Genomic DNA, 19,982 nt, shown 5'->3' on the forward strand with positions numbered 1-19,982 from the left:
AGTGAACACCCAGGACTGATCTCCTCTAGGATGGACCAAGGGACTCTCAAGAGTCTTCTCCAACACCACAATTCAAAAGCATCAATTCTTCGGCGCTCAGCCTTCTCTATAGTCCAACATTCACACCTCTACATGACCACAGGAAAAACCATAGCCTTGACTAGACTGACCTTTGTTGACAAAGTAATGTCTCTGCTTTTTAATATACTGTCTAGGTTGGTCATAAATTTCCTTCCAAGGAGTAAGCATCTTTTAAATTAATGGCTGCAGTCACCATCTGCGGTGATTTTGGAGCCCAGAAAAATAAAGCCAGCCACTGTTTCCCCATCTATTTGCCATGAAGTGATGGGACTGGATGCCATGATCTTAGTTTTCTGAATGTTGAACTATAAGCCAACTTTTTCACTCTCCTCTTTCATTTTCATCAAGAGGCTCTTTAATTCTTCTTCATTTTCTGCCATAAGGGTGGTGTCATCTGCATATCTGAGGTTATTGATATATCTCCCGGCAATCTTGATTCCAGCTTGTGCTTCCTTCAGCCCAGCGTTTCTCATGATGTACTCTGCATAGAAGTTAAATAAGCAGGGTGACAATATACAGCCTTGATGTACTTGTACTCATTTTCCTATTTGGAACCAGTCTGTTGTTCCATGTCCAGTTCTAACTGTTGCTTCCTGACCTGCATACAGGTTTCCCAAGAGACAGGTCAGGTTGTCTGGTATTCTCATCTCTTTCAGAATTTTCCACAGTTTATTGTGATCCACACATACACAGGCTTTGGCATAGTCAATAAAGCAGTAAAATATATGTTTTTCTGGATCTTTCTTGCTTTTTCAATGATCCAGTGGATGTTGGCAATTTGATCTCTGGCTCCTCTGCCTTTTCTAATACCAGCTTGAACATCTGGAAGGTCATGGTTCACGTATTGCTAAAGCCTGGCTTGGAGAATTTTAGGCATTACTTTACTAGTGTGTGAGATTAGTGCAATTGTGCAGCAGTTTGAGCATTCTTTGTCATTGCCTTTCTTTGGGATTGGAATGAAAACTGACCTTTTCCAGTTGCCATTGGAGATGGTCAAAAGTTCTGATGATGTATAGTGATGATTGACTAATAATGCAAAGGTACTTAAAGTCACTGAACTATGTGCTTAGAAATGGTAAACATAGAAAATATTATGTGATATACATTTCACCACAACAGTAATGTATGTTTACTTCAAAGACAATGTGTTTGTACTTTATTATTTTGTTAAACATTTTGTAGGTATTTTCAGTGAGTGCTTTACTATGCTATGAGCTACTCTGTCATAGGCACTCTGATTAGTCTTCAGTTCAATTCAGTCACTCAGTCGTGTCCGACTCTGCGACCCCATGAATCACAGCACGCCAGGCCTCCCTGTCCATCATGAACTCCCGGAGTTCACTCAGACTCACGTCCATCGAGTCCGTGATGCCATCCAGCCATCTCATCCTCTGTCGTCCCCTTCTCCTCCTGCCCCCAATCCCTCCCAGCATCAGAGTCTTTTCCAATGAGTCAACTCTTCGCATGAGGTGGCCAAAGTACTGGAGTTTCAGTGTTACCATCATTCCTTCCAAAGAAATCCCAGGGCTGATCTCCTTCAGAATGGACTGGTTGGATCTCCTTGCAGTCCAAGGGACCTTCAAGAGTCTTCTCCAACACCACAGTTCAAAAGCATCAGTTCTTTGGTGCTCAGCTTTCTTCACAGTCCAACTCTCACATCCATACATGACTATTGGAAAAACCATAGCCTTGACTAGATGGACCTTAGTCGGCAAAGTAATGTCTCTGCTTTTGAATATGCTATCTAGGTTGGTCATAACTTTTCTTCCAAGGAGTAAGCGTGTCTTAGACATTATAAAAATGCATATAACCTCAATTGATGTTTATCAAGTACTTACTAGTACTTGTGCTTGTCTATACTGGCATTATAATAAATTCTAAAGACAAAACTAGAAGTGAAATAATAGAAAATACATAATTGACTTGGAAAACATCAATTTGTAGTGTTCCACTTATATGTGGATATTTTTCAGTAAATCTGTATTATTAACTAATCTCATGTTGGCTGAATCTGCAAATGTGGAAATGTGGATATGGAAGGTCGATTTTTGACCAGAAGGAGGTTCTGTGCCCTTAGCCCTGATGCTTGCTGTTCGAGGGTCAACTGTGGATATTGAGCTCTGCTCCTAGTTCCCAGATCAAAGCTCCTAAAACCCTTATAATTTTCTGAGAAAAACAATAGGGACATCTTTATTTCGTTCTGCTATTTGCTCTTTAACCCTGTTTTTTGGGTGAATTTCCTGGTGAATGTCTTGGGTGATAGGAGTGTCTTTTGTTCTATTGAGGAGGCTCTTCCTGGACTCGTAGGTAGATTCAGGATGGGGACAGTCATCAGAAAGACCAACCTATGATTAGAAGCTTGGAATATTCAGCCCAGCCTCTCTCCAAAAAATGATAGTGGAGCTAGAGGTTGTTAATGATTGATCATGCTTACATGACGAGGCCTCTGTAAAAACTCCAAATTTACAAAGGTTGGTGAGCTCCTCTGTTGGTGAGCCCATGGAGGTGCCTGGACTCTGATGACTGGAGAGTACATGGAAGCTCCACATCCTCTCCTACACCTGACCCTGTGCATTGCTTCCATCTCCTCTTCCTGAGTTTTATCTTTCATAACAGACCAGTAATCTAGTAAAATAATGTTCCCCTGAGTTCTGTGAGCTCCTCTGCCAAATTAATTAAACCTGAAGAGAGGGCCCCTGGGGACCTCTGATTTATAGCCAGTTGTTCAGAAGCACAGGTAACAACCTGACCTTACAAGGTGCATGTGAAGTAGGGGTAGGGGGAGAGCTCATGGGACTGAAACCTTGACTTGAGGGGTCTGTGTCCAGGTACATAGTGTCAGAATTGGGCTAAATTGTAGGATACCCACCTGGTGTCTGAGAGGATGCTTGACTGTGTGGAAGACCCACACATCTAGTATCAGAAATACTGTGAGTAAAGGAAAAATACAAGAGATTTTTTTCCAAATCAGAGGCACAATATCTTGTCTTAGTCACGTCAGTACCCAGGGATAGAGTTTCTAGTAAACAAGGATTTATAAAGCATTGCAAAAACAGTGGAATAAAACGAGAGATGTTTTTAAGGAAACAAAGAAAATGATACATTATAGGAATGTTTGTAATACAATAAATTGTTTTGTGATTACATCATAATTTACCAGAATATAGTTTGGAATATGAAAGATATTTTAGGTTTAATTTATCCTTGGACACTGATAAAATAAAATTTGCATTATAAGAGGATAAGGCCATAAAAATATGATTTTTCATATTTTTAATTTTAATTGTATATATTAATGATAATAAGAATTTTAAATTCAGGTGCAGAAGATTGAGATAATTATGTCCATCAATTTATGAAACAGTGTCATTATTACATCGTTTGTCCATAAAAATTCTCACTTAATGTTTACTATTTTTTATTCATTTATTTATTCTTTCATTCCTTTTATTTATATATCTGTTTTCACTCCCATTATCAGCACTTGCCCCCTCTTTGTAGTCAACCGTTGTATTCCTTTTGGTGGTTCTATGTGTTTTGACACAAAAATCATCTGTTATGCAGGTATTTTTAATTTATATAAATATTATTCTGTTTTTTACATTTTCTAGGTGTTGTTTGTAGGTGTACATTTATTCATTTACTGCACATGGCTGCAAGGCGTACCCTGTATTTTACTCATTCACATTTCCTGCAATGGATCCTCAGATTTTATCCAAGAACCAACATACCCCTCCAAAGCATGTACACACCCCCCGCGCCTGCCACACACTCACAAAAAGGCAGTACACAAGCCTATCCCCACATTTTCATAGGACATTGACAACTAATTCATTGTGTGGAAGAAAAAGAAGGTATTTACCCATGACTCTAAATTGTGTATGAAAAGCTAGAAACAAGATCGATAATAAAGCTATTACCTACAATAATTTCTACCAATATCCCAACAAAAAATCCTATTTTACCTCTTAAAAGTTTCCAAATGTACACATGTTTAAAAATTTGAAAAAAACCACAGGTCTAAGCAGTCATCTTCAAAATTTTAATTTAACATTCAAATGAAGAGATGTCCTTTTTCTGTCATCCAGGTAGGTTGAAACTAACCCAGATCTACATTATTTGTCTGGATCTGGGTTATTATAAAAATTACCATTGATTGATTGAAAACAAATATTTTAAGAAATTCTGTGATAAATGAATAACCATACAGAAAGATTGCAGCATAGGCATTGAAGATGAAAGAGCTTCCCTGGTGTGATAATATATTAATAAAGTGCTCTCTGAAAGAAAAAAATCATATATTTGAGTTGTCAATATGAATACCATAATATCCTACTTTTCCTCTCACCTGTCAGCAATATTAATATCTCTCTAGCATAGATTATAATTCACTGACATTTTTAGCATCAGTCTTATCCTTGTGCTGTTTTAATTTAATTTTAATCTAAAACGTATCATGGAGTTAGATGCTTTTTGATTAAAATATTTCTCAATAAATTAGAAAATAACATTGCATCAAGAGAGTAGGGTTGAGATGAGAGAAGAAAGAAGTCAAAATGTGGTACAGAGGAATAGCACCTTTGATTGATCTCACAGTGAGCTTGGCAGCTAAAACAATCCCAAGATTATCCAGAGGGGCATATGGTAGCTGGATATTGATATCGCCACATTGAAAGCCATGAAAGCCATCCCAGGTGGGGCTTGAGGGCGTGATTTTGGACAAGACAAAAATATCTTGCAGCTAAGATATTTCCTGGTAAGACAAAGTTAAGAGTCTTCTGCTATTGGTTTTCCCAGTAGGTGGGGCAAGTCCTTCATTGAAGTGAGATCTGACTTTTGCTGGACTTAGTGGGCTTACCTGATGGCAATAACCAACATTCTCATTTCTGAGGAATCTCAGGCTAAGGCAGCTGCATTTGTCCAATGACTAAAAATTTGTCAAGAGAGGTGAATGAATTCTGGGTCAAAAAATTGTTTCATGACAAAAATTTGGCAAACAATTATGGCTTTTTCATTGCGGCAACTGCCTTCAGTCTGATCTTCATCCAGTCTTCATATTCACCTAATATCCTCTTAGTAGCTAGTAAGATGACTACAATTTGGTGTTCAATAAGTTAACTTTACCTACCCTTCCTATGCAACACATCTCTTCTAAATACACACACACATGCATGTATACCCACAATTGTTTTATAGAATGAGAGTAATTACAAAGCAGTTAATAGGAAGAATGTGAAACAGTGATTGTATTTACCAAAAGTATTTTTCTGAGGCTCTTTTAAAATGTCTGTGACTATATAAATATCAATAATTTGTTCTGGGTAGCTTCGTTTTTAAGATGAACTTCATAATCACTTGGAAGTAGACTTTTGTTTTACTAGAAATAATTTGTTTTCAGAATACCATGATACAGATCTGAGTCAAATGAGAAATATGTGCTGTTAAATGAAGTCAGTGAGAGAAGGAAATGTTTTGAAAATTAAAAGGCAGGCAATCTAAGGAAAAGAAGTACACATTAGTTCATAAATAATAATGAAAAGTATTAACATGACTGAGCGACTGAACTGAACTGAACTGAATGGGGTTACATAGTAAAATAAATTCAGCTTATATTCTCTATCCCTATAGGTAGATTGAGTAAAAAAGAGAGAAATAAACTTTGGGCTAACTTACTAGCTCCATACAATTCACCTACTTTATTTGTGTGTGTATTTTAAATAAAATGAGGACAATAATGTGTCTGTTTTACAGGGTTGTTGTGACAATGTGCCATTTGCTAAATTTCTCTGTACTAAAGCTCTTAGGATTAATTCCATAGTTAGGGTAGAAACCAAAAATGTCTTGGACATTTAGAAGGAATTTTTATACAAGACCTTACCTTGAGGCCTGCCTATGTAGAGTTACCATAGTCTAAGGTCTTATTCTTAATTTATAGGTCCAGAAATGTGATCTTGTTCAAAGAAGTGATTCTTGTTTTAGAAACTAAATTATCTTTACAGTAACAGACATATATGTGCAAAAACCAGAGGTGTCCTCAGCATGGCCTGTCTTAAGGACAAGAAGTTATATCTCAGAAGCAGCCTGGATGCTTAGCCATGCTCACTGTAGCCTCTTCAGTCTTTCAGTATATCTGGGAAGCTGAATTATCAACAGAATTTAGTGGCAGTCTACACAGGCTTTCCGTAAGTGTCTCTGGAGACATGGTAGCTTTTAATTCTTTAATCACATCTTTTCAAGCTTTCATGCTAAACAGTGCACCTCCTCTTTGAGTAGGTCTTCCTTCAGAGTTTATCCAATGTTTAAGTGAACACAGTGTGTTCAAAGGAACACCACTGCACCTATTTTAAAAGGTAAATGAGTGAGTTTGGGGGGGGGGGTGTCCCTTTGGACAATTGTTTGGGGAAGTTTGTATTAGACAAAGTATTTCTCTCTTCTAGACTTCTCAGAGTGTTGAGAATGCTAATATGCATTGTGAATCTCTGAGTGGGAACCTATCTTGCAGTGGTTTCCTAAATTTCTTTGAAAACTGAGCTCTTTTTCCACTGAGTTTATTATGATTCTGATATACTATTAAACATGTTTGGGAAAGACAGACACACTAATAGTGAAGCTTGAGGCTTTATACTTTTGTTACACAGATGAAAATATGGATTTTTTTTTTCAGTCACCCATTTACAGATGACAATCTTCAAGGTACATATTGTTATTATTAAATTTTTATTTATTATTTTCCATAAGTCAAATGCCTGAGGTTCTTTGCCATTGTCTCTACACCAAGAAATATGATTTGCTTTCCATGCTTGGTTTTCCTACAGCACTCTTCAGTAGCAAGTCTCTGTCCCTTGCACATCCTCAGTGTTATTAGTCTCTCAGTCGTGTCCGACTCTTTGCCACCCTTGGACTGTAGGCCTCCAGGCTCCTCTTTCCATGGGATTCTCCAGGCAAGAATACTGGAGTGGGTCGCCATTTCCTTCTCCAGCATCCTCAGAATGTAACCTTAACTTCATGGTAAAGTGGCACAATGCCAGTGCGTCCGTGCCCGTTTAAGGTTGTCTCATATGGTTAAATTTAGATCATTAGACTAAACCACACTGATATCTATTTTTCCTGATTGTGATTCCAAAAGATGTCCTGTAAGAAAACTTTTTTCAAGAATATTAAGAATAAAATAATTTAATGTTCAAACATTCTTATTGGATTGAATAAATATGATCTATTTCTCCATTATTTTAAGTAGCTGTTTATATGTATGTGTGTGCATATATATTGTTGGTCCCCTGATATATGGGCTCATTGGATTTATCAAACATATCCATTTTTCCTCCATTAACTGGATAACTGTGATCATATATGCCACATCAGATTAATATATTTTTGTTTGGGGTTTTATTTTTATCCAGTATATATTAACTCTGATGATTTTGTTGTTAATGACATATGTTCAATGAGACTAGTGATACGTGGATTGTTAGAAAAAGAAGGACTTATTTGTCAAGGAGTTGTATTATAAGTAGAAAAAAACTGGGAAGACAAATTGCATTTTATTTTATTATGCTTTTTAAAAAAACCACTCACATAGTTATAAGAACACCAAATAAGAGATACAAAGTACAGTATTTATTTTATTTAATATATCATATATTTAAAACTTTTTTACAGCTCTGACAATTGGTAAAGTATAAATTATGAAACAATAACTGGCTAAGAACTAAAGGAATAAATAGTGCTCCAGATAACAAAAGTTATATTATTAAAAATAATCCCTAAAGATGTTTCTATACAAGCTGAATGAGAGATCAGTTTTCTAAGTCTATCAGTCTTTATTACTGTAGAGTTTATTTTCTAACAATAGGCAGGAATAAGGAAGCCCAATTATAATGAAAATAAAATACAGGCCTATAGCAAACAGCATAGTAAAAACACACATATAAAGCAACCTACCAACAAATGTTTTATTTCTTCTTTCTCTTATGCTTGGGGAAAAATAGTTCATTATAAATTATAAATAATATCATAAAACAGGTAAGAAAAAGAAAATCCTTAGATACTTTAAAGAGAATTTTCTCATCTTTAAATAACAGTTGGAAATTAAATAGATTTTTTTATTCCTTTGGCATACAAGAAAGAATAAATAACAAAAAGACCTTTAAAAGTAATTTGTAATTATATTTTAGCAATCTAATACCTCCATTTCTCCATATATTTCTTTATTTAAGATATTTAATTCTCACAAATACCCGCCATACTGAGCTCCAATTTGTCTCTAATTTGCCTTAAAGGTTGTTTCCTCATGCAAGTTGAATTAGAAAAGGAATATCATTAGGTACTCAAATCCATATAAAATATGGATTTATCTTCCTTCATAATCAAATTTTTGAAATGTATGATGCTAGTAATTTGCAAGATATTTATTTTTTAATATCCAAAAAATGTCTAAAATCTATATGTAATTGTCTCCTGGATTCTTTCACCTTTCTTTGAAAAGATTTTTAATATAAATAATCATATACTAGATTTTCTGTGTTATTTAATGATCATATCATTTTTAAAAACTTTTCTCAGTTCCATGTAAACACACTCATTTCTTTGACAATCACATGTCTGTGAGGAGTAATTCAGATTCTGAGAATGGCCATCATCTAAGGACACCTTCTAATACCAGACAGTCAAGGGTAAAAACTCTATGTGAGATAGGACAGAGTGAATTATTGTCAGACGATTGAAAAGTTATGATTGTGGATTTTAAATTCAGCATAATATGGTTATCAATATTCTCTTTGTTAACATTTATATCTATGATTTATTTTAAAGACAATCTCTTATAATAAACTCCAAAAAAATACTTCTGAATAAAGCATTCTTTACCTTTTCCAAGAAATCAAGTGTGTGAAAATTGTAATAAAGATGGCTTTGCAGTCTCAAAATGCAAATCGTACTAGCCTTGAATGATGGGCAAGAGTATTAAGAAGAGATAAGAATGAAGATTAGTTCAAACAAAATATTTGAATCAGGAAATTTAAATGGCTGAGTAATATTTCAGTGTGTGTGGGGGGGAGTCGGGGTGGGAGAGAGCAAGAAAGAGAGAGATACAATTTCTTTATCCATTCATCTCACAGTGAGCACTTAGGTGTTTCCATATCTTGAATAGCATAAATAATGCTGCAACTGTAGACTTTCAGATATAAAATAAGTTACTGAGCTGTGACATAAGGAAGATAGTCAATAGTATTATAACAACTTTGCATGGTGACCGGATGGCAACTAGTCTTATTGTGGTGATCATTTTATAATGCATAAAAATATTGAAACATTATGTTGCACACATGAAGCTAATATCAGTATAATATTTTATGTTCTTTGTAACCCAGTTTTTAAAAAAGAAATTTAAATGACAAAATAGAACTTTTTGAAAAATATTAGCTTTATAGTTTAGTGGAGGTAAAGAGTGGATGATGATGAGAAAAGAACAAATAATCTGTAAAACAAAGAATTACATGAGACACTCCAAGGGTCTTGAAAATAACTCCAAAGAAGCTTAAGATATAGCAGGAGAAATGAGGTATCACCTTATACCAGTCTGCATGGCCATCATCAAAAAGTCTACAACCAATAAATGCTGGAGAAAGTGTGGAGAAAAGGGAACTTTCCTGCACCATTGAAAACTGGAAGCTGATAACTGATACAGCCACTGTGGGAAACAATATGAAGAGTCCTTAAAAACAACAACAACTAGGAATAAATCTACCACATGACCCAGCAATCCCACTACTGGACATATACGTTGAGAACACCACACCTTTAAAAGACACATGCGCCAGCGTTCATTGCAGCAATATTTATAATAGTCAGGACGTGGAAATAACTTAGGTGTCATTGACAGGTAACTGGATAAAGACGTTGTGGTGTAACTATACAATGAAATATTACCCAGCTCTGAAGAGGAACTCATTTGAGTCAGTTGTAGTGAGGTGGATGAATCTAGAGCCTCTTAAAAGAGAGTGAAATCAGAAAGGGGAAAACAAGTATGGGATATAAATGCATCAATATGGAATCTAGAAAATGGTCCTGATGAACCTAGTAGAGAACTGACTTGTGGACACATCAGGGAAAGGCGGGGGTGGGGCAAACTGAGAGAGTAGCATTGACGTATATACACGAGCATGTGTGAAACAGACAGTTAGGGGGGAGTTGCTAAATAAAACAGGGAGCCAGCCTGGTGCCCTGTGATCACCTGCAGGGGTCGGATGGGGTAAGGAGAGGGAGAAGAGGAAGGGAAGGATTATAATTCTGACTGAATTGTATTGTTGTACAGCAGAAACCAATAAAAAAACGTGAAACAATTTTATACCAATTAAAAAGATAAATTTAAAAAAGATTCAGTAGGAGAGATGATTTTTTAATATTATTCCTTAACACAAAAGTGATAATATTTATAATGGTTTATTTAGAAAGCACATTAAATATTTAAAAGGAATGGCATAAATCTATAATCCAAGGGTTTAGATGATGTAAGGAGTAATTCAATAAAATAACAGTGTAAACAATGTTAAGTTTACACTCCAAACAGTTTAAGTATGAAGGCAATTACCAGGTTGCAGATGATTGCCCTTGGGAATAGAAAGGAAGAAATGAAAAATGGGAGAGGTAGATAAAAAGAAGTAGGTTGAATAGAGATTAATTATATTTATTATCAGAGTATTAATTTAAATAAACTACAGAGAATAACTATCAAGAATATGCTAGCTCTAGAAACAAGGCATTTGCATATTATCTTGTTAAATTACTACGACATCAATGTAAGGAAAACTATTGTTTTCTGATTCTTATAAAAAATTATTTAGGTTTAGATAAAGAATATGCCAAAGGCAACAGTTAGTAAACAGTAGTCACGTTTTGAATCCAAGCTCTCCTACTATGGATTATAACTATAATGATGATAAAATTTAATGTATTTAATGTCTGCTGAAGTTCAAATATAATCCCTTGAAAGTAAATGATATGAATTTTTATTATAATATACAATTTCAAATAAAATGTAATAATGGTTAAAACTTTTGAGTACTTCTGCACATATATAGAAGAACTCAGAAGATAAGCATGATTTTAATCAGTTTACATCCTCATGTCATCCTTGCTATAAACGCATAGCTAAATATTATTCCTTTTACATATAACAAAAATTAATGTACAAAATGCTTAGCTAAACTGTTCGAGCTTACACAGGATGAAGGTAGCACAGCCAAGGTTGGGGTCTGTACTATAGGTGCATTAGATTCTGTTATTTTCTGGTGTTTTGGCAATGTCAATCTTAATAGCAAATCCAGAAATTATTTTCTCCCTTTAGATTGGAAGGAACCAGGAATACAGTGAAACAAGGAGCTATGCTGACAGTAAGAAGAAATTCACTTTTCCAACTCTCCTAGATAAGAGAAACCAGATTATTTCATCATCTCATAATTTATTGGTGGACTTGGGTGTGAATGTGAACATCAGGTTAATTATTCAGTGAATATATATTATACAGTTCCATGTATTTTATAACTACATGTAAATAATAGGGAGAAACTTACAGAAAAAGACTGATGAACATAGTGGAGCAAGGTTAGATTCACAACACTAACCTATGGTAACAGTTCTACATTTACCCAGGGAAGTTCCATGTCATCTAATTTAAATGAAATATATCTATATTCCCCCAAATTGTGTGTTATATAGAAAGATAACACTGATCTTAAGATTCAAAACTTCCCCAAATTAAATATGCATATAATATACATAATATCACCCTTAATATGGATATCCAGTTCTTTTATTTTTAAACATCTTATGAAAACATTTTTTAAGAATATTATTGAACTGTGAATTATATTCATGATAGAATTTGTTTCTATTGTCCTGAGATAGTTCAGTTCAATCACTCAGTTGTGTCCGACTCTTTGCAACCCCATGGGCAACACACCAGGCTTCCCTGTCCATCACCAACTCCCAGCACTTACTCAAACTCACGTCCATCGAGTCGGTGATGCCATCCAACCATCTCATCCTCTGTCGTCCCCATCTCCTCCTGCCTTCAATCTTTCCCAGCATCAGGGTCTTTTTAAATGAGTCATTTCTTCGTACCAATGGCCAAAGTACTGGAGCTTCAGCTTCAGCATCAGTCCTTCCAGTGAATATTCAGGGCTGATTTCCTTTAGGATGGACTGGTTGGATCTCCTTGCAGTCCAAGGGACTCTCAAGAAAGAGTCTTCTCCAACACCACAGTTCAAAAGCATCAATTCTTTGGCCCTCAGCTTTCTTTATAGTCCAACTCTCACATCCATACATGACTACTGGAAAAACCATAGCTTTGGCTAGATGGACCTTTTTGGCAAAGTAATGTCTTTGCTTTTGAATATGCTGTATAGGTTGGTCATAACTTTTCTTCCAAGGAGCAAGCATCTTTTAATCTCATGGCTATAGCCACCATCTGCAGTGATTTTGGAGCCCAAAAAAGTCTGTCACTGTTTCCACTGTTTCCCCATCTATTTGCCATGAAGTGATGGGACCAGATGCCATGATCTCAGTCTTCTGAATTTTGCACTTTAAGCCAACTTTTTCCCTCTCCTCTTTCACTTTCATCAGGAGGCTCTTCAGTTCTTTGCTTTCTGCCATAAGGGTGATGTCATCTCTATATCTGAGGTTATTGATATTCCCCCTGGCAATCTTGATTCCAGCTTGTGCTTCATCCATCCCAGCATTTCTCATTATGTACTCTGTATATATGTCAAATAAGCAGGGTAACAATATACAGCCTTGATGGTCTCCTTTCCCCATTTGGAACCAGTCTGTTGTTCCATGTCCAGTTCTAACTGTTGCTTCCTGACCTGCATACAGATTTCTCAAAGGAAAGTCAAGTGGTCAGGTATTCCCATCTCTTTCTAGAATTTTCCAGAGTTTGTTATGGTCCACACAGTCAGAGGTAAATATTTTTCTGGAACTCTCTTCCTTTTGCAATGATCCAATGGATATTGGCAATTTGATCTCTGGTTCCTCTGCCTTTTCTAAATCCAGCTTGAGCTTCTGAAAGTTCATGGTTCACATACTCTTGAAGCCTGGCTTGGAGAATTTTGCATTATTTTGCTAGCGTGTGAAATTAGTGCAATCATGGGATAGTTTGAGCATTCTTTTGGCATTGCCTTTCTTTTGGATTGGAATGAAAACTGACCTGTTCCAGTCCTGTGGCCATGGCTGAGTTTTCCAAATTTGCTGGCATATTGAAATAGTCTAGCAGTTGCCTTAAACATTTGCAAAGCAACTTCGTAGGAGCACTTCAGAACACTTCTTTCAGGTAGGCATTTGAGAACATACCTGGACAGCCACTGTGTGAGATTAACTCAGGAAAACCCCTCTGAAACAAAACAATATTTGAAGGCCACTTATCACTTTATATGTACTACTATTTTAGTACTGAAAGAGTTCTGACTCCGGTCTACTTTTGTAGCTTCTGTGTCCTCCAGACCTTATCATGTCTAGAAATATTCTCACCTTCAAGATTTCAAAATCTGAGTTTCCATTTTCTGATGACAAACCTGTCTTAGCATTTCTTATATTTTTTAACCTCTATTGAACTTGATCATTAATTTGTCACCTGTTGATATTCTTTATTCTGTGCTATTTTTGCAACCTAATTCTATTTTTCTGGCTTTACTTGCCTCTACTTAATAAGAAAAATAATAGCCATTTGAGGGACATAATCTTTTGTTACTTTAGGACACCACATTCCTATGACTTTTTGCCATTCCTGTCTAATATATCCTCAGTTTTGAAACTCAATCACTGTTAATTCTGTTGCATACTATTGCAAAACTCTTAAGAGTCAATGAATGAATGATCTGTAACTAATATCTATATCAGACACTTCAGTTTCAAAAGGGAAAGAGGATGTTATAAAACTGGTATAAATTAGTTCTGTCTCAGAATAAAACAAGTATGCCTGTTTTCTCATCAGAATTTGTCTTCAGTGATGATTGAAATTTTCATGTTAGAAAAAATTAGTTCATTTCCCTATTAGGCATTTTCAGTGTCAGCTTGAAGTTCAAGCTGATAAAAAGTTCAAGCTCAAGAAGTGAATTCCTCTGTTTGATCCAAAGTTCAATTCAACCAGAATCAGTTATTTTCTCCTTCCATGAGAAGACTGACATTTCTCCACCTCAAAATATTTCCATTTCTCTTCTTAGTGTTTTTCTTTGTCTGAGTTAAAGGAAAAAGGCCTTCAGTTCTTATTCAAAATTCTATCCATTGTTCTGCTATTTCACTGGCTTTCTTTTGAGGTCAGAGCAGAGGGTAGAGGCTAGGACTATCTGAATCTGTTGCCTTTCCTCTTCTACTAATCCCAGCCTCCCAGAATGTAAAGAATATGTCTTTCCAACCTGCAGGCCTACTCATTACCTAAGAGTTTCTCCCTTGTTTTTATATACATTTTTTCCCACATAGAACTTGTTCTTCCATCATGATAAAGTCAAGCAAGACCAAAGCAACTGTTGCTCCCCAGCCTGCTTTCTACAGATGTGTTGGTTGATGAATAAAATTCTGGATTTTTTGTGATACTTCTGGAAGTATAGTTAGAAAGTTCAAAGCTGAACTTATTTTTGCCATTGAACTTACAGATTTCCCTATTCCAATTGTAAAACTCATTAAGTAATGAGTGTCCTTCTGTAGTCATAGTTGTGAACCCTTGGATCAATCGCACACGGCCCTCTTTTCAGTATCTCAAGAAAAAATTAGTCACCAGGTCTTGGAAGTTGCTCTTCCACCACACTCCTCTCACTTATTACAGAGCTGTGCATTATTTCTGACACTGTCAGATAGCTCCGCATAGTACTTCTACCAGATTTTCCTTAAAATGTAACTCAGATCATTTCAAGCCATTGAGCGATTCAAGAACGTTTTATGTTCCTTCTCTTGGAGGCTGTTGTATCAATACATACAGATTCCTTAGCTCTACGCTCAGGGCTTTCCTTTCTCTGACATCAAAACGTACTCCTAATTGTTTTCACTCATGATATTCCATTAGCCAGGTTGGGTAGAATGCTATTTCCTGATTGTGACCAGAATGGTCAGTTCCTTCCTCCCTCTAAGGACATCTCTTGTTGAAACTCCATATTCTTAAGGTCTTTATCATAGTCAGTCTCCTCCATGAGAAATGGTGTACTCTCCAACTAGATGTGAAATCTCCTTTCTTAGACACCTATCAGTACTCTGTTCTTACTATTTTTATTTTTTGCCTCATCAATATTATTTGTGCCCTGTTTTATCATACTCATGGAGTATTATTTTCTAAAGAAAAGGACATAAGTGTTACCCATGATTAAAATACTGGGACACCATGCTTACTTACACTAGTCAATCATTAATTGCTTGTACAAATGTGAGCATTTATAGTAGAAATATGTGTATAACTGTCATGTAAAATATCATTAGATCTCTCTGCAAACATTAAGTTGTTTTTAATAATCAGGAAGCAAGTGTAATTATGCCTAATAAATAATTAAAAGTGTTAGTGCATGAAGAAAGCATAGGAGTTATTCACAGATGAGTCCTAGTCTCTGTTAGACTGGAAAGAAGCTACCAGGTCCTTTATACTCCTCTTTGCCTGTTCATTTTACACAGAGCCCACTATATGCATGCCAACTGCTGCAATCATTCATTAAGTAGATTCAGCCTCTCATTTTCCTTAAATCATCACGGATTTGAACTTACTGTTTTCTCAATTTAGGCCTAAGAAAATTATGGCCATTTATTCATTCTCCAGTTAACCTAAAAGTGAACTATATTTCATTGCTTGTAGGATGGTATGGGAAATCTGAGAGTCACCAAGAAGGGAATCCGACTTGAAGGTATATCTGAGTTTCTACTTCCATTGTATGTGAAAGAAATTCATTCCCGAAAGGTATGTGATACTGGCTTTGGCTTACTGTAAAAGATAATTTAGAGGTTATGTTTTAGCTTGAAATAGGAAGACAAAAACCCCTTAACTCTTCAGTATGCATTTAGTTACTCTATGCTAAGACTTATTTGAAGAAATCAAAACAATGAAGCAATTGAAAAACCCATGGATAAGGTTAGTTTCAAACTGATAAATTAAAGAGCCTTTTTGAATTAAACTGCAGTGTTGCTTTTGTTAGTCTATAAAATATGCCCCTCTGACATTAAAAATCCAGTTATATTCATTCCAAAAGGGGCATTTAACATATTTTAAGTAATTTTTGCAAGTACCTTGGCTTGAATAAATGATTCTAACTCAATATATTATACATCTTTTCAGCTTTAATGGACATGCATTTTTTTTAAAGAGGTTACAAAAAGTCTTAGTACAGAAATTAAGTTTATTTCTGGATCTACAATATTTAAAACCAGTAAGAATATTTACTCGTTCAAATGTGTATGTATGTGTGTGTGCTATGTGTATTTTATCAGCTGGCAGCATGCTACAAAGCAAAACATTATAACATTGCTTATTTTGGCTTAAGTGTGTTATTTCTCAGAAGGTAGTATCTTTGGTAGATCAAAATCTCACTAGACTCTTTCAAATGTAACAGGCACTCCCCTGGAACAAGTGTGTATGTGTGGAAATTAATTTAATAAAACATAATGATTAGAAAGATTGTTATATAACATATGGAAATATTATTAACCTTATTTCATAAATATCAGTCTATTTTAGACTAGAATAATGTTTGAATATTATCAATATAATATATTAGCAAATGAGTTGCACAGTAAGCCAAAATTTTATCTGCTTCAAGGCTATTTTTTCCCTTATATATCAAAGTGAACACAAAACAACGGATTCTTTTCTATAAAAATTCTAAATAGGATAATTATATTACATTTAACTTTTATTTTGTTATGTGTGAACCACAGTGCTTCCTAATGTATTATATATACTATACTGACTGCTACTCTGGGTATTGGAAATTTTTTATTAAAATTATTTTCTAGATTTCGGTCAGAGAATAAATAACACAATAGATCCGCATGCACACCTGACCTTACATGAATAAACAAGCAAAACCAATTAGATTTAAAAGTTTGGTGGTGTTCTTTTTATTTTTATGAAAACTGAAAAAATGGCATTCTAACACATATTAGCATCTTTCCTTTGATTGGAAGTCATCACCACTCAGTTATTTTCTGATTCCTTCTTGTGTTTGGCACTATTAAATAATTTCATATTTGAAGAAATCCAAACTCATACATGAAAATAAAAAATAGTACTTAACACAGGACAAAGGTGAGAGTCATCATAGGCAGGAACATCTTTGAAAATATATCCTATTGATAAATCCAGGGATGACCCCACCCGCCCCCCCAAAAAAAGATTTATTTTCAAAGCCGTTTTAGATCAATTTGGAGTATCTTCCTTAGAGTACAGTTTAGAGAAGGATTGTCAAGGTCCCTGTCAGTAGGAGGATCATAAAATTTACCTTCTCGGTAGGAACATTTTTGAGAGTATAGCAACAGGTGTAAACAAGGATTCTCCTAAGAACCTGTGATGTATGTTCACTGCATCTGTGGACCAAATAAGAAGGAATTTACTGTTATAGCATTTAGATGTGAGGTAGTGACCGATGGGCTTTCTAACCTTTATCCCTGGGAAAGTTCACAAGCACTTCTAAAACCTACCGTATTGATTGAAATCTGTATGCTCCCTTTCCCATCCCCAGCCCTGGCGCTTCTCCTCTCATTATCCTTTGCCTCTCAGTACCTGTGAAGTGTGGTACCGCCCAGGCAGGAGGGAGCATGTTCCATTAGCAGTCAGACTGGAGGTATGGTTTGAGAACAAAAAAAGAGACTCATTTACTCCTTGAAAATGTCTCTACCCATATGCCACAAAAATAAATATTTAAACTAAGGAGAAAAATGTATCTTTTATAAGCAGGCTCCACACTAAGACTCTCTTACCCTGAACGCATGCAGTTGTTTTTTCTCTGACGTAAAGTTTATGCACTGTTTTAAAAAGTCAGCCACAATGTTCCTGAGCCTTCATTTTCTCATGAATAATATGAGTTTGGTAGAAACTGATCAAAATGCCTAATTCTTAGGTTAAAAAAAAAAAACACAAAATACTCAGTAATACTTGTAGACATGAGATTTTACATCATTTTTTAAATTCCATTGTACATTTCAATCTTTCTACACATTTTCATATAGTCAAATGTTTTTGTGATAAAGTATCAAAGTTCCTGTAGGTAAGATAAGAAAATCTAATAAATTCAAAATGTAATTATGAAAATTTAATTACATGAGAAAAATAGAAGTGTATTAAATTTTGATTTGTGCAAATTTTTTTCCTGCAATTTTGATTTGTGTGTATTTATGTGTGTGTGTGCCTTCCTGTACTAAGGCCAGTGGATTGCCGTCTTTATGTTTAGCCAGTATTCCACTCTGAAATTTATTTTCTAGTTATGTAGTTATTTAATCCTGTAGAAAGGTAGTTCATTTCTATTGGTCAGAAAGTGCAGTTGCCCATAGACATAAGCACCTAACCTCCTAACTAATAAATCATGGGCTGCTTCTACCCTACAAGCTCACAGGCCCTGTGCTCACCACCAAAATTCTATAGACGTTTGAAGCTCTGTTATTACCCAATGAAGTTTACTCTCTTCTTCATACTTTTAAGAAAACAACCTTTTAAAGTGGTTGATCATATCAGCACACACAGGAAAGCATGTTGTATGTTTAAAATATTAGAATGTTGTATGTTTAAAATGTTAGAATTCAATGCATCTTCAAAATTAACATTATTTTCATAGAGTAGGTACTCAACATTTGTGAGGTTAAGTGTATAGTTTTCTTTGGGTACAAAATATTCAAAGAATATGGAATTTGACCTTATATATAATATTCTGAATGAGACTTTAATGCATGCAGTCCATTAGGTTAAATATTTAAATGATCAGGAATTTAAGACTTGTATCACCAGCTTTTTAATGTAATTTAAATGTTTCTCAAGATTTCAAAAATTCATAGTACTGAGATGGTTAAACTATCTACATTTCACTAATTCCTACTGGAAAAAATTTGCATCATGAGTTCTCTAGGGCAATTTTAAATATTGTCCAACTTCACTGTTTGAGCAAACTCGGGGGGATAGTGATGGACAGAGAAGCCTGGCGTGCTGCAATCCATGGAGTTAGACACGACTTACTGACTGAACAACAGCAACAATAACTTCATTTGATTTTAGCTGAACACCTCTCTTAGATTTTGGTGTTTTTTTTTTTTTTTTCTTTTTTTCCCTGTTTAAGGATCCTCAGTTAAGCTGGTACCTCACCACTGCTCCCCCACTCCAGCACCCTGCATGACAGGCAGATACTTGTGTTGGGGACAACTACCAGTTAATTCCAATTCCAGTAACTCCACAGCAAAGCAAACAAATGTGCATTTTTCAGGATTCCTGCATTAGCAGATCTATGAGCAAGGTTCTACCTTCCCTTTACTTCCAGTCATTTCATTTGGCTTCGAAGGTCTGATATTAACTGGGTTCTTGGTTGCAATCAGGTTTCACCTCCTGTGTTCAGTTCTTTAGAGAGTTCAGACAGAAAGGCATGGGGCCAGGCAAGTTCAACACACCTCTCTCTTGCTTACACAGCATGATAGTCTCCTGACCTTGTGTTCCTCAGCCACCCTGGAAAATCTCTGCTCAGGTTCCTTTCTCTCTTGCAAAACCAATCCATACAAATAGATACCTGTAAGCTTCTATAATCTTTTTGTTATTAGCATTCTTATCACTGTGATTTCACATTCAGATGTTTAATGCAGATGGGGCTTATTATTTTACTCTAGTGTCTTATTTAAGTTAAAACGCACACAACAAATCGTCCCAAAATCTTTACACTCAGAAAAAAAAAAAAAAAAAC

General features: G+C 35.4%; 1 protein-coding gene across 1 annotated transcript in view; it reads left to right on the top strand.

Moving 5' to 3' along the window:
- SGCZ (sarcoglycan zeta) overlaps positions 1-19,982 on the top strand; it is a 410,756-nt gene that overhangs the window by 210,893 nt on the left and 179,881 nt on the right. The window contains exon 2 of the mRNA XM_052661455.1: positions 15,908-16,009. Within this exon, the coding sequence (XP_052517415.1) occupies positions 15,908-16,009 (102 nt within the window). The remainder of the gene's footprint in view (positions 1-15,907; positions 16,010-19,982) is intronic.

This window comes from Budorcas taxicolor, chromosome 24, assembly GCF_023091745.1.
Source record: "Budorcas taxicolor isolate Tak-1 chromosome 24, Takin1.1, whole genome shotgun sequence".
Taxonomy (NCBI): domain Eukaryota; kingdom Metazoa; phylum Chordata; class Mammalia; order Artiodactyla; family Bovidae; genus Budorcas; species Budorcas taxicolor.